Source organism: Camellia sinensis, chromosome 4 (genome assembly GCF_055761805.1).
Source record: "Camellia sinensis isolate YWXY chromosome 4, ASM5576180v1, whole genome shotgun sequence".
Taxonomy (NCBI): domain Eukaryota; kingdom Viridiplantae; phylum Streptophyta; class Magnoliopsida; order Ericales; family Theaceae; genus Camellia; species Camellia sinensis.
The window spans coordinates 201,570,747-201,584,379 of NC_138964.1; the positions used below are offsets into that span (position 1 = coordinate 201,570,747).

General features: G+C 31.0%; 1 protein-coding gene across 1 annotated transcript; it reads right to left on the reverse strand.

Annotated features, from left to right (window-relative positions):
• Positions 1–3,557: 3,557 nt before the first annotated feature.
• On the reverse strand, positions 3,558–6,287 carry LOC114263266 (protein FAR1-RELATED SEQUENCE 5-like). The gene is made up of 3 exons (XM_082924022.1): positions 5,970–6,287; positions 3,957–5,876; positions 3,558–3,632 (listed from the first exon to the last, which is right to left on the reverse strand). The coding sequence occupies exons 1-3, from the start codon at positions 6,285–6,287 to the stop codon at positions 3,558–3,560; spliced, it is 2,313 nt and encodes a 770-aa protein (XP_082780148.1).
• Between the last annotated feature and the right edge of the window lie 7,346 nt (positions 6,288–13,633).

Sequence of the window (13,633 nt, forward strand, 5' to 3'; positions counted from 1 at the left end):
CTCAAAGGTATGAGTGTAATTTACCCATTATAATTAATACTCCTATCATGACGGAGGTTTTTCAAATTGGAGAGGCGATCGCCTCCTCTACCCTCTCTAGGTCCATCATTGGCAGTACCAAGAGTAATAAATAAAATTGAAAAATAATTTTTCTATTTTTACAAAAATAAATTATAAAATTGAATATAACTCTCCCATATAAGATAAGTCTCACATTTTTTAAGGTTCTTATGCCCAGATAAAAGTGAGCGGATCCTCTAGAGTAACTCTCTAGAGTGATCTCCTAAAGTGGATGATCGGACGGCTGTGGTTAAGCCTCACCAAAACGATGTCGTTTTGGTGAGGACTTTAAAAAAAAAAAGAAAAACCAGATTCGGGGATTCAAAAGGGATTTCAAAATTCCCCCAAATTGCCCCCATATGTATACACACGGCGAGAGGGGGAGACTGTGAAGGAGCTCAAAGGAGTGTTTGGAGTTCAAAGGACGAACGGCGGCGAACCACGACGAAGGACGGAGGACGATGAACCACGATGGAGGACGAACGGGGAGCCTGCGACAGCGAATCGAGGTAAACCTGAATCATAGTGAAGTTAGGGTTTACGTTTACATTCGGCTTCAATTTTTTTCCATACATTAGTCGATTGGGAGTGTTTCGGGTTGGATTTTGTTTGGTATTTGTGTTAGGGTTTGGGATTTGGCTTTAATTTGTGATACCTGTTAGGCTTTGGGATTTGCCTTTTCTTGAGTTCCATTTTTGGGATCACTGTGTTTAGTTCCATTTTTTTGAGTTAATTTTTAAAATTTTGATTTAAAAATTGTTTTTTGAAAATGGCCTACTGTTTAGGTCCTTTTTTTTTTTTTGGATATTGTAAATGGAATTCAAAATTGGTTGATTACCAGGCTTGTGGTTATTGTTTTCCTTTTTGTGTTCGTTTCCAGATTAAGACACAGAAACTTTTAGCTCATCTTGTGGAAGCAGAAATCAACAAGAGATTGGTAAATATAGCCATCTGTGTCTGGGTTCTTATTTAGCTTTGACAAACTGAAGTTAAATTTTTTCCCCAATACTTTCAATAAATTACTAAATTCTTAAAATCTTATTCAATTTAAAATACCCCAAAAAGATCATTATGCTACTATTTGCTATTGGTTTCTTCCATTCCATCCACTGCTTTGCATTTTTATTTTGATGAATAACCTCATGAAATGGTCTGGGAGATGCTGCTGTAAAGTTATTGCATACTCTGCTAGCTGTGCATGCAGAGGTATTTGTAATGCATGCTTTGTGTGGTTTGTGCGTGAAAATCTTCTTGTCTTGTTATTAAATTCTTCTCGCTTTCTTTTCATTTGCTTATCCAAGTTTATGAGGTGAAATAATTCCCTTGTTGCCAGTCTTTGAAAATGCAACTTATTTTAATAAATAAATAAAAAGTGAATACTAAGGGCCCAACCCAGCTCAGCTCAGATATCTGGAGCTAATAACAAGGCTTGTGGTTATTAGTAGTGGGGTTTTGTTAATGTATCCCTTAATGTGTGCGGAATTGTTACTTGTGATTCAATTGCATAAAGAAAAACATTGATAATTTGTCAAATTCATATAATCAAGATCTGTGACAGGATGCTTGATATGGTCCTTGTTTTAAGGTATTATATCTTGAATTGGATACCAGTTTACCAGAGATTTTGAAATAAGGTCTTCTAACTTACACATAGTCAAGGTAAAGAGCTATTAACAAAAATTTGACAATATGAACTTATGAACATTTGGTGATTAGGATCAGTTTTGGAGTTTTCAGCACAGAATCAAATCACTTTATAGACAGACACACAAAAAGTGAGAGCTATAAGACAACTTTGCATATTAAATCTTACATCAACTATGGAAATAGATGCTATATCCAATGCAATTGGGTACAGCAGAGATATACCTACCAGTCCTCCACTAATAATGCCAAGGAGATGAATTCTATAAGGGAAATGTGTTCTTTATTATGTATAAATTAATTGCTTGATTTGTCTTATTTACTTAGTATGCTGGATGACTTTGATGCACAGATCTGACCACATAATGCAATTTAATTGTTAATCCTTATACAGAGACAACTTTCTCACTAGCATCAATATTTCAATTAGATGTACTCGGGAATTTTCTCTTCATGTTTCTGACATTCCCTGGTTTTCAAGAAGTGCATTGCTGGAACTGTGGAACACCGTGTCTTCTATTGACTTTCCTAAGACACTTGTTAATAACTTGTTTTTTTATGCAGAATAAAAAATGGCTTCATCTTCTATTGATAATACGAACTTAAGATTGAAGCCAAGGTTTTGTAATTGTGGAAGAATAGCTTCCGTGCGTATTGTACAAACCAATGCGAATGGAAATGAAGGTCGTGTATATTTTGTTTGCCCAAGAAAATATGTAAGTACCTGTTATATAAATGAATCTGTTACTTTTTACAAATTTCATTAGTCTTTTATTGATTAATTGATTCTTGTCCATTGTAGACTTCGAACAACCACTGCAATTACTTCAAGTGGTTCACAAATGACGACGACGACGACATTATCTCATCAATCCGTGCCAATGTTGGACCTCGAACAGATTCAAGAACAGAAGAAATGAATGATGTAAGGACAAGGCTTGGAGAGCATGATAGAAGGCTTCAAAGGATTGAAAAGATATTGAAGGCAATAACTTATGTCATTGCATTTTGTGTATTTTTGTACTTTATCATGTAAATGACTCAGTTCTTAGGTTTTGGAGCATGCTATGAATGTAATATACTTTTGTACTTGTTTTGTAATTTTTTTTTTTTGGTGCTTAAAAATCTGAAAGTTTGTAAAAACAAGTGTGCAACAGCTTTGTTTGAGATGAAATGTTGAATGAATAGTTTGTGAAATCTATTGAATTATGTTGGTTGCTTAACAATGTGTATTATATGTGATGGTTTGAAAATGTTGAATGTTGTATAACAGGTTTATGAAATGTTGAATAATGTTGAATGTTGAAATGTTGAAATGTTGAAAATGTTGAAAATGTTGAATGTTGTATAACAGGTTTCTGAAATGTATTGAAAATGTTTAAATGTTGAATGTTGTATAACAGGTTGCTATATTATATGAAATGTTCAAAGTTGTATAACAGGTTTCAACTCAATTTCAGCAACTTTTGAGCAACAAATTCAGCAACATTTTAACTCCATTTCAGCAAAATTTCAGCAACATTTAATCAACTCTATTTCAGCAACATTTGAGCATTATTCAACCAAAAAATCTGCAACAGTTTAACTCTATTTCAGCAACAATTTAACAACAAATTCAGCAACATTTTAACTCCATTTCAGCAAAATTTCAGCAACAATTTCAATAACATTTCAGCAACTTTATTTCAACAACAGTTTCATGAAATTAATCAAAATTTCAACATTTCAACCAAAGTTTCAGCAACATTTACTGAGTAATTTCAACAGAAAATTTTTAGCAACAGTTTGATGAAAGGTTTTGAATATTACATATCCAACAAAAATTTCACAAAAATTCCCTAAACAAAATAATGCTAAGATGTTGGCGCGTGATCCACATCCCCATGCCCATGGCCATGCCCACGACCACGACCACGACCATATAGTACCTACAAAAAAAATAAAATAATATTACATCAAATGAACCATAAAATAAAATGGAACTTTAAACGAATGGATGACAAAATAAAAGAGGAAAGGTGAAAAAAAAATTACTTCACTACATGCGGGACTATTTGAAGCTTGCGAGTGATAACTACTTGCATTGTTAAGCAATGCTTGATAGGTTCCATGAACGGAATACATCGATGACATTGAAAAATGCATATTGTGATGAAGAAAACTTGGTTGCAACAATAACAAACACATATCAATCTAAAATGATAATAGGCAGCCACAAATCCGTACTAAAACAAGTTATTAAACTAACTTACATCATAGGCGAGATACATAAATTGAGACGAAGAAGCTCTAACTTGAGGAACACTCGGCGAGAATGGAGGAAGTTGAGGAACACTTGAAAATAAAGGAGCCGACTGACGAATTAAGGGAGGTGCTTCAGGAGCACTTGTCGAAAATAAGGGAGGAGTTTGAGGAGTAACAGACATGGAAGTTTGAGAAGCATTATGTGAACTTGTTTTATTTTTCTTTGCCAAGGCAAGCTCCAAACCACCTTTTGTCCGCCTTCGTCCCTTGCTAGTGCACTCTTTTCTCTTGAGTCCTTTTGCTTGGACTACATTTTTATCCGCTACACCATCCACTCCAAAGCTTTCGGGGCATGCGTTGGGGGGGCTTTCTTGTTGAATAGTATCTGAACAAGGCATATTGAATTTTGCGCTTAACATGGTTTCAATGTCTGCAATTAATTCATCCGCTTTCTCGACCGTCAAATTATATGTTTCGTCACTTTCAGAAGCTCTACACGCTACGGATCTGAATATTGCCATCAATGACCTATAACGTGAAGTTTGATGCAATCTTACATCAACCTGAATATCATGTCCACACCTATCTTTTACATTTTCAGATCTTGCTTTTTTAGTCCATCTCTTCAGAATATACTGTGAAGGAATCTCTTTCAATTTCAGTCTTTCTCTAAGGATCTTCAAACAATGACTACACAAAATGCCCTTCATTTCAAACTTCCTACAATTGCAAGTGACCGAATCATCACACCCCTGCCTCACCTTCCTCACCTTTATACCATCACTATCAAGAACCGTGTAAACGGTACTCTCACCATCATTTTCAATTTCTTCAATGTTGACTTCAAGGGACTTGACATACTCATCCTGAAATTCTTCAAAAATTTTATTTGTGTAAACATCTGCAGCTTGCTCCATAATCTTCACTTTAATATTCACCCTGGGCAACTTTTGGCATAGAGCATATTCGGCTTGTAACTCCTTGTACCTTTTCTCAGACAGAACTCGATCAAAATGCATGAAAAATTGCATTAAGTTATGATCAGACTGAATGAAATCCTTCAAGAAAGCATTAAAGGATTCACTAAGTTGGGTGCTACTCATGCCCGCACCCCATGCGTTTCTAACATATGGCCAACCCCATTTTTCCTTCACCCCAAATGTTAACTTCAACCAATGATTATCTCTTACTTCATACTTGTCAAGCATTTTCTCCCATTTTAACATAAACTCTTCCTCATCCTCAATGTCGTACATAAACGTGTATAAAACACTCTTCATCCCCTTATCCTTCATCGCCTTATCCTTGAAGATAGAATTTGCATGCCTTAATGTATTTTGCATCAAATGCCAAGTGCAAAGGCGGTGGGTTGTGTTAGGCATGACAATAGGTATGGCCTTAGCCATTGCAGCATCCTGATCCGTAAAAATTATTTTTGGAGCCTTACTTGACATTGCCTCCAAGAATCTTCTAAAAAGCCATACGAAAGAATCGGCGGTCTCATCATACATCAAAGCTGCACCGAATACCACAGTTTCCCTATGATGGTTCAATCCAACAAAAGACGCAAATGGTCTATGTGCACTATTTAACTTGTAAGTAGTGTCGAAAGTGACAACATCACCAAATTGCCCATAATCCATGATCATCTGAGCATCGGCCCAAAATATATTCATAATCTGCTCCTCATTATCTAATTGGACTGAGTAAAAAAAAGATGGATTCTCCAATGATTTGTCACGAAAATATTGCAAAATGCTACCTGCCTCCCCATATGCTAAACTGTTTTGTCTCTTCATTCTCAAATAATTTTTTTGGTCAAGTTTTGTAAACCCAAGTGACTCCCTACCACCAACTTCATTACCCATAAGCTCAAATGCAGCATTAAGACGGATTCCAGATTTTTCGACTAAATCTATTTCAGTTGCCTATGGTGTAGATATCTTCCTTTGGGATGGTAACATATGCGTACATTCTGTTGGTACAAAGATATGATTATGTTGTTCAACAAAATCACTAACAAAAAATTTCTGCATATTCCTATCCCACTTAATGACAAGTCGGGCTTGACAACCAGTCCTTACTTCCTGCTTAGGATTTTTTGTTAATGGATCTCGCTTGTCGACAACCCGAAATCCCTCCTTATTACAAACAAATTGCCTTGAAGTGATTTGCCCGTCTTTGCTCTTGTTTACATAACCCCTTCTAATACTAAAACCCAACCTTCCTCCATAAGTATTATAGAAATCATAAGCTTCTTGTTTTGTATCAAACGTCATGCGAACTCTAGGCTTCCAATCACACTCACCCCCGTCATTCTCATGATTGTTAGGTTCCATCTGAATGTGCCAAGTCACTTAAAAAATTAAGAAGTGCTCAATATTAGCATAAAAACTGTATACAAACTGAATAAGATAATCAACGAATAACAAATGTACCACCTGAATATATATAAAGAAACAAGGAACATTATAGATCAAGAAATGGTTTAGAAAATGCAATTAACAGTGCATGGAAAAAAAATGAGAGAGGGCATGTCTCATGTTATTCATTTTTATTGTTGATTGGATTACAAAGTTCAAAGAGAACAGTCTCTGCAACATACTGAACACACTGAAAGAGAATCGAATTCAAATCTATATATATATATATATATATATATATCTAAACTATTGTTCCAAATATATAATTAAAAATATGTTACCTAAACTATTTATGTTGCTTCTGTCAATAAACAGTGCTGCATACTCCTGGTGGATTCAATTTTGACTTAAAGTTTAAATTCTACTAGTACATAAGCCACTGCAAATTGTTTGGCCATGCCTCCTTTAAGGATCAATGTATTTCTTTTGTAGTTTTGTTCCCTTTTTTTTTTTTTTTATAACTGCTTCACTAATACTTTCAATAAAATTCTGAGTGTGCCTCTTATTAAAATAAGTTTGAGAGTTCAGTTGTGTTTGTTTTGGGCTTCAAAGTTTAAGTTCCATATACTAATGATTCTTTCAGGGTTCAATTATCAAACATGGAATTGATTGTTAAATTTACAGACATGAATTCTACCCTAAGAGAAACTTCGATTCAGACAATCCCTTCTAAGAAAACAATCCTTGTTCAGATACTAAAATTGATGTCTGAATCTGTAAAGAGCATCAATTCGTTCGTGTACAGCTTCATACATGAATCTGTGGGTTTATTCAGACAATCCCTTCTAAAAAAACAATCCTTGTTCAGATACTAAAATTGATGTCTGACATGAATCTGTGGGTTTGGTCTCTTCTAAAACATGAATCTGTAAATTTAAAAACAATCCTTGTTCATATATGTATAAGAGAAACTTCGATTCAGACACAAACCCACAGATTCAGAAACTTCGATTTAGAAGAGACAAAAAAAAAAACAAAATCGAACTATACCTATATACGTTTCAATCGATTGGAGCAGAGCAGGGGTGACGGCACGACGGCGGGGCAACGGGGATGCAGGTATCGCCCTCAAACAAACTCTTCTTCGCTCTCTCGTTTCGCTCGCTTCTTCCCGCCGTCTGTCTGTATAGTTCTTCATATGGGGGGAAGTTTGAAATCCCCGAATCTGGTTTTTCTTTTTTTTTTGAAAGTCCTCACCAAAACGACGTCGTTTTGGTGAGGCTTAACCACAGCCGTCCGATCATCCACTTTAGGAGATCACTCTAGAGAGTTACTCTAGAGGATCCGCTCGCCAGATAAAATAGTTGTGTACAATTATGTAATCGATTTCTTTATTTTTATACTTTTTTCAATAGAAAATAATTCACATATATAAAATTTATACAAAATTATACCAGAATAATATAGTAGCAGCTTGTCTTGCTGGAGACCCCCAGCTATGCAGACCCCAGCACCCCCACCTCCACGTGGGGGGTTGGCAATGGAAGAAAAAAAATATATATATATATTTTTTTGGACCAATCAAAAGGGACTCCAGCACTCCCACTGGAGGCCCTATGCATTTTTCCTTGAACATATAAAACATATACAGGGACCAAACGTTTTCCAAAAGACAATTGCAAAGGTTATCAATACGAGGTCGTCTTAAAAAATAAATAAATAAATAAAAGATTTTTAATGGTAAAATTTTAAAAATGTTGCTACAAATACATTTTTAGGAACAAAATGATTTAGTGTCAAAAAAATTTACTTTTTAAGATAAATTTGTTTCCAAAAAGATAATAATTTATAACTAAATGTATAATTTTGTCACTAAAAATACAACAATGAAACTTTTAATATTAAAATATATTATTAAAAAATAATTTAAATTTGACTCTAAAATTTTAATTTATTGTAGTGATATCACATGGAGCTTTTGTTTTAAAAAAAAAAAACTAGTGAAAATCCGTGCTATGCACGGGATGTGAAAAAACTTAATAAAATATGTTTACAAAATAATATAAATAGTTAGATTTTTAATATAAATTATGAAAACAAAGAAAAAATATTAAAATTTATAATTTAAGTTTTATAATTTTACTATAATTTATGTATTAATTTTTAATTTATCACAACTGACACTCCGAAAGAAACAAGTAGTATTCAAAACGAACAGATGCTTGCTCACTCAAAGGATATCACCCGACACGCACCACAATTGGAAGCATCAATTGAACCTCCAGGAACCACTCCCTCAAAAGCTAACAACGAACAGATATAAAAGGGAATACTGTCCCGATAGATTCATTGATTCAAATGTACGACATTACTTCCATTTTAAAGGAGAGTGTTTGCTCGCCCGCTTTGATCATTGGAGTGTTTTGAAAAGTTAATAAAAAGATAATTTTTTAATTTTTTAATTTTTTTAGTAGTTTTTTTTGTATAAAAAAACTAAAATATCAAAAAACTGACTTTTTTAACTTATTGTCAAAAGAATTATCAAGCACTACGAGAGGGTAAGGTCGATGCGCTTGGCTTTAGACTGATTGACTAATAGAAAGATTGAAAAGGTCATGCTTGCAGACTCGAACTATACAGACTTTAATCATATAACTTTCAACCCTCTTACCAAAATTATAAATTTGGGCAAGTTGAGTCCAAGAAACTCAAATCAAGTTTATAAATTTTTAAAAATTGTGTAACATAATTTTTTATGTGGTGACAAGTTATGTAAAATTCTAAAATTCAAATAAATTTGAATGGATTTAGGCAGAGGGACAAAATAACTCGAGCAATCGAAACAAAATTATATATAAATATAAAAAAATTTTTGCTAATTTATTTTTTAATAATAAATAATATTAATTAAAAATTTAATATTTATGAATAAAAGCAAATACACTTTTAGATCGGGATCATCAAATAAGTTGATATTAAAAAAATTACATTTTATAATGACATAAAATAATTTAAATATAATTTTTTTAAAATTTAAAAATTATAATAAAATATTTAAATATAATAAAATTAAATTTCTTACAAAATAAAAGTTTCTAGATAAAAAAAAAAAGGTAAGAAGAAAATTTAGAATGATATTCTCATTTGATTTGAAAATAATTATAGATGTCCAATAAATTATTACCTATACCCTTTTTTTTTAAATAAAAAAAGATATTTCACAAACCATCACTTTTATTAAAAAAATAACATTTATTTCTATTTGTTTTAGCAAAAGTCACTTTTAACAATTTGACCAAAATTTTTTCATTTTAGTTTGCTTAGTTGACAACTGAGATTAAAAAAAAAAAAAGATCTATCATATTTCGCAAGTGCTAAAAATGTCTAGTTAAACAATAAGAAAAATGTTTAAAACTCGCAAAAAATGCCCACAATTGTGTCTACAATGATATGGTATCATATGTATCAACTCTTGATTTGTTATACACTCAATAACATGGGGCTCAACTTGCTTGCTCCATCATTATAAGTAAAAGTGTAGGTCTGTAGCATTGTTGAAATAATAAATTATCACATGTAACTGCCATTTTCTTTTTTATTATATAAAAAAAAAAGTTTCACCAACTATTGCTTTTAATATAAAAAAATATTTATTTCTATTTGATTTTAGCAAAAGTCACTTCTTAACTAATTAAAACAAAAAAGATTTATTTATTTATTTATTTATTTTAATTTGTTTAATTAAAAATTGAGATAAAAAAATTAATAGAATCTATTATGTTTGGAAATTGTTAAAAAATTCATTCATTTTCTTAATATTTTTGTCTTTTGTTAAAAAAATATTTGTATTAAAAAAAATTATTGTTTAAGTCTTTATAGTTTAGAAGGATATAATTTATTTATTTTTATAAAATTTAAAACTAAAAATGACAACAAAAAAAAAAACTATAAACTTTTAATAGTGATTAATAATTTGAATACGTGTATTTAATAATATATTATGTTTAGATCAATAATATTATGACACGTGTGAATATTGATTTCATTCTAATTGTAGTAACATAATTTTAAAAAGAATTTAAATTTAAAATTTTATTTTATAATTTAATAAAAGATACATAAATTAAGGAATGAATATTGATCTTATTCTAGTAATATAAGGAAGAATCTAAATTTAAAATTTTATTTTAAGAATATAAAATTAATTTATAAACCAATCATATTGTGACACATATTAACAAAAAATAAACAAAATCAAAAAAATAAAAATAAAAATTGCAACTTTAATATACTTTTAAGAATATACTTTTAATATACTTTAAGCTTTAATAAGATGACAACATTTTGTAATTATAATAGTATATAGATTTTATATAAGGTTTTGAAACTCTCATAATATTTCTTCTTAAAGGCATTCTTTTGTAAAATATATAAATAATCTCAGTGTCACTCTTATTACTTCTAAGTACAAAAATTATGAGCTAATTATGATAATTTTAAATTTATATTTAAAACTTATAAATTATGAGATAGATCATTATAATTTTCAATTTATATTGTGTCAATTTTAAATTTAAATTAATAGATTACTTTCCATATTTAGTAAGCCTCAAATTTGAATTTTAAAATGGAGTAATATACTTTTTATTTTTTTTAGATTTGATATGCTTTCCATTTGAAAGTCATAAATCAAGATAATTTTAATTTTAATTTTAATTTTTTTGCTTGAATAAGAATTAACTAATAGAAGATTTCTTTTAAATTTTAAAAATCAAAAAATTATAAAATTTAGATTGGAAACTTGAAACTCTTAGAGATTTTATGGATTAGAAACTTTTTTTTACTTATATAATATATAGATATGATCTAAATTTACCGCATCATTTTGAATATAAATTCTATATTTATGTCCCTTTTCATTTTTTGCTTGTATATACTACTTGTAAAAATGTTGCAAGTTATGGTAAAAACTTTGCATAGTTTCAGATGATGAACCCGTGTTGATAATTTTATTAGTATATGATCATTAAATTTAGGGGTTGTTTGAGATGTTTTAAATAAGTGTACTTTTTGATTTTTTCTGAAATATGGATTGGGTTTGAAATGATGTGGTAGAGAGGTGATGTGACTTAAATAAGATGATGTGACTTAAATAGGATAGTGACTTTTTGACTTTTTAAATTTTTTATGGAATGCCAAACTTAGCCTTAGTAGTTCATATAGGGACATCCCAATAAACGCACCTACCTCCAAATTATAAAGGAAAATTCACCTGGAAGCATCAGTGTGGGAACATAATTTTTAAATGACAACTCATGGTTGAGGTGGCACCGAAGTGTCAGCCGAGGTGCCACGTGTCCAGTTCATGACGCCGAGGTAATCTCGGCTAGGCCGAGGTTATCTGCGAAGATACCAAAATCCGGAATAAGCGGATAAGGGACAAGAGTCCTAAATTGGGAGAAGACTTCAGTTTGGATAAAGATAAGACTTTTAGGGAGTTCATCCCAATGTAACTAGGAGTCCATGATTAGCATTAAGACAGAATCCATTGGAGCTAGGCTTCTATTGGGATTAGGTCAATGTTGGCTATAAAAAAGAGGCACCCTCATGGCTCAAAGGTATATTTTTTTGTATTCTGAATAGTGAGTTAAACACTTTTGCTATCTTTGAGAGATAACTGACTTGATCGTCGGAGTGCCTCCGGGTGAATGAACCACCGTTAGAATCTCTTCTTTCTGTGACAGGTCGTTCGGACTTAATCTATTCTGCCGGTGTTCTTCAGCTGAGTATCAGTTTGGCAGTGTGGTCAGAAATCGACTCACACAATCAGATTTTATTTTCTTTTGAAGAACATCTATTCTTCACTGTAATTAAAATTATCGATAACCAAAGATAATTTCACATCTAAAAACTTAATAAAAAATCCATTAATAAAAGGGTATTTTGGAATTTTTGGAACAATAGCCAAAGTTCTAATTTTCTAGGATATAAGACAATAACATTTCAAAGACTATATTAGTCTTACCTATTTGTTTATTTGTTCATTATTCCACTTATCTGCCCACATCACCTATCTATCTAGGTTTCGTTTGGGAAGTTGGTCAACTTTTTGACCTTGACTTTTAGCCTGGACTAAAAAGTCTCGTTTGAGTTGGACTTTTTGATTTTTTTTGACTTTTGTAAAAAGTAAGTGAAATAATTATAATTTAAATGTAACATTTTATTTTATTGACTTTTCAGCCTACTTTATTTTTTTATAACTATTTTAACCTTTTAGCTTCTCAACCCAACATGCCAAATGAGGGCCTAGTGTTACTTATCAGTCGACATATCATTCACTTATCTGTTTATATGCCGTATATCTATCTACTTAGTCTACTTATCTATTCATATTTACCACCCCTAGCTACCACAACAACCTCGACATCCACGTCCAATGACCTGCAGTCTGGCGACAATGGCTAAAATGAATTTTTTTTTTCAGAACAATAATAATTCTTTTTACCAAATAATATTAGGTTGTTTTGAGAAGATGGTTAAAAGTTGACTTTTTAATTTATTTTGACTTTTTTTGAAAAAAAATATAAAAAATGTGAGAGATAATATAACCCAAAATAAGTTAAAAGTTAAAAGATAACTTTTAACCATCTTCCTAAAATAATCCATTATTAATCATGTTTTTACAACCAAAATAAAATAATTCTTAAACCTAATACTACAAACACCCTTAAAAGTGGACTTCTCGAGTATTTTTTTCTTAATAAAATATCGACACTACAATTGAATTTGAATGAAATATGTTAAATTGGGAAGTTGACTACGTCATCCTAGCTGGTAAGGTGCCATTTGACTTATGAAAAGGTGATGAAATTGAATTTATTTATTCATTTTTATTGCAGATCAATTGGAAGATTAAATAACCACGTAATTATTCTATACTTTATGCAAGTATAAAATGTTACTCCATAATGTGTAATTACCACCAAGTTCATACTTATAAAAATTTAAAAATTGATTCCTTAAAATAGTGCCTATGACTTTCATCAATAATTAAATGTTATACTTAATAATAATAAGAATAAATCCATATTCCTAAACAAATCACGCTAAAAACTCTTATAAAATGACAATTGAATAATCCATCGAGACAAGTCATTCATTTAGAGTCTGTTACAACTTTTTACTGGTAGGTTGGTCTCGGTCCAATGAAATTCTCTTTCATCAAGTAATAGCAAAGAATATACTTTTTTTTTTTATATAAACTTTTTAATTTTAGTAATTTTTTAAAATTTTGTATAAAAATTCTTTACTTTTCAAGTCCA

Coding starts and splice junctions, on each gene's coding strand:
- LOC114263266 (XM_082924022.1), bottom strand. CDS start 6,287: ATGGAACCTAACAATCATGAGAATGACGGGGGTGAGTGTGATTGGAAG. Junction 5,877..5,969: donor GGAATATGCAGAAATTTTTT/GTTAGTGATTTT, acceptor TCTACACCATAG/GCAACTGAAATAGATTTAGT. Junction 3,633..3,956: donor TTATGTATCTCGCCTATGAT/GTAAGTTAGTTT, acceptor TTTTTTTTGTAG/GTACTATATGGTCGTGGTCG.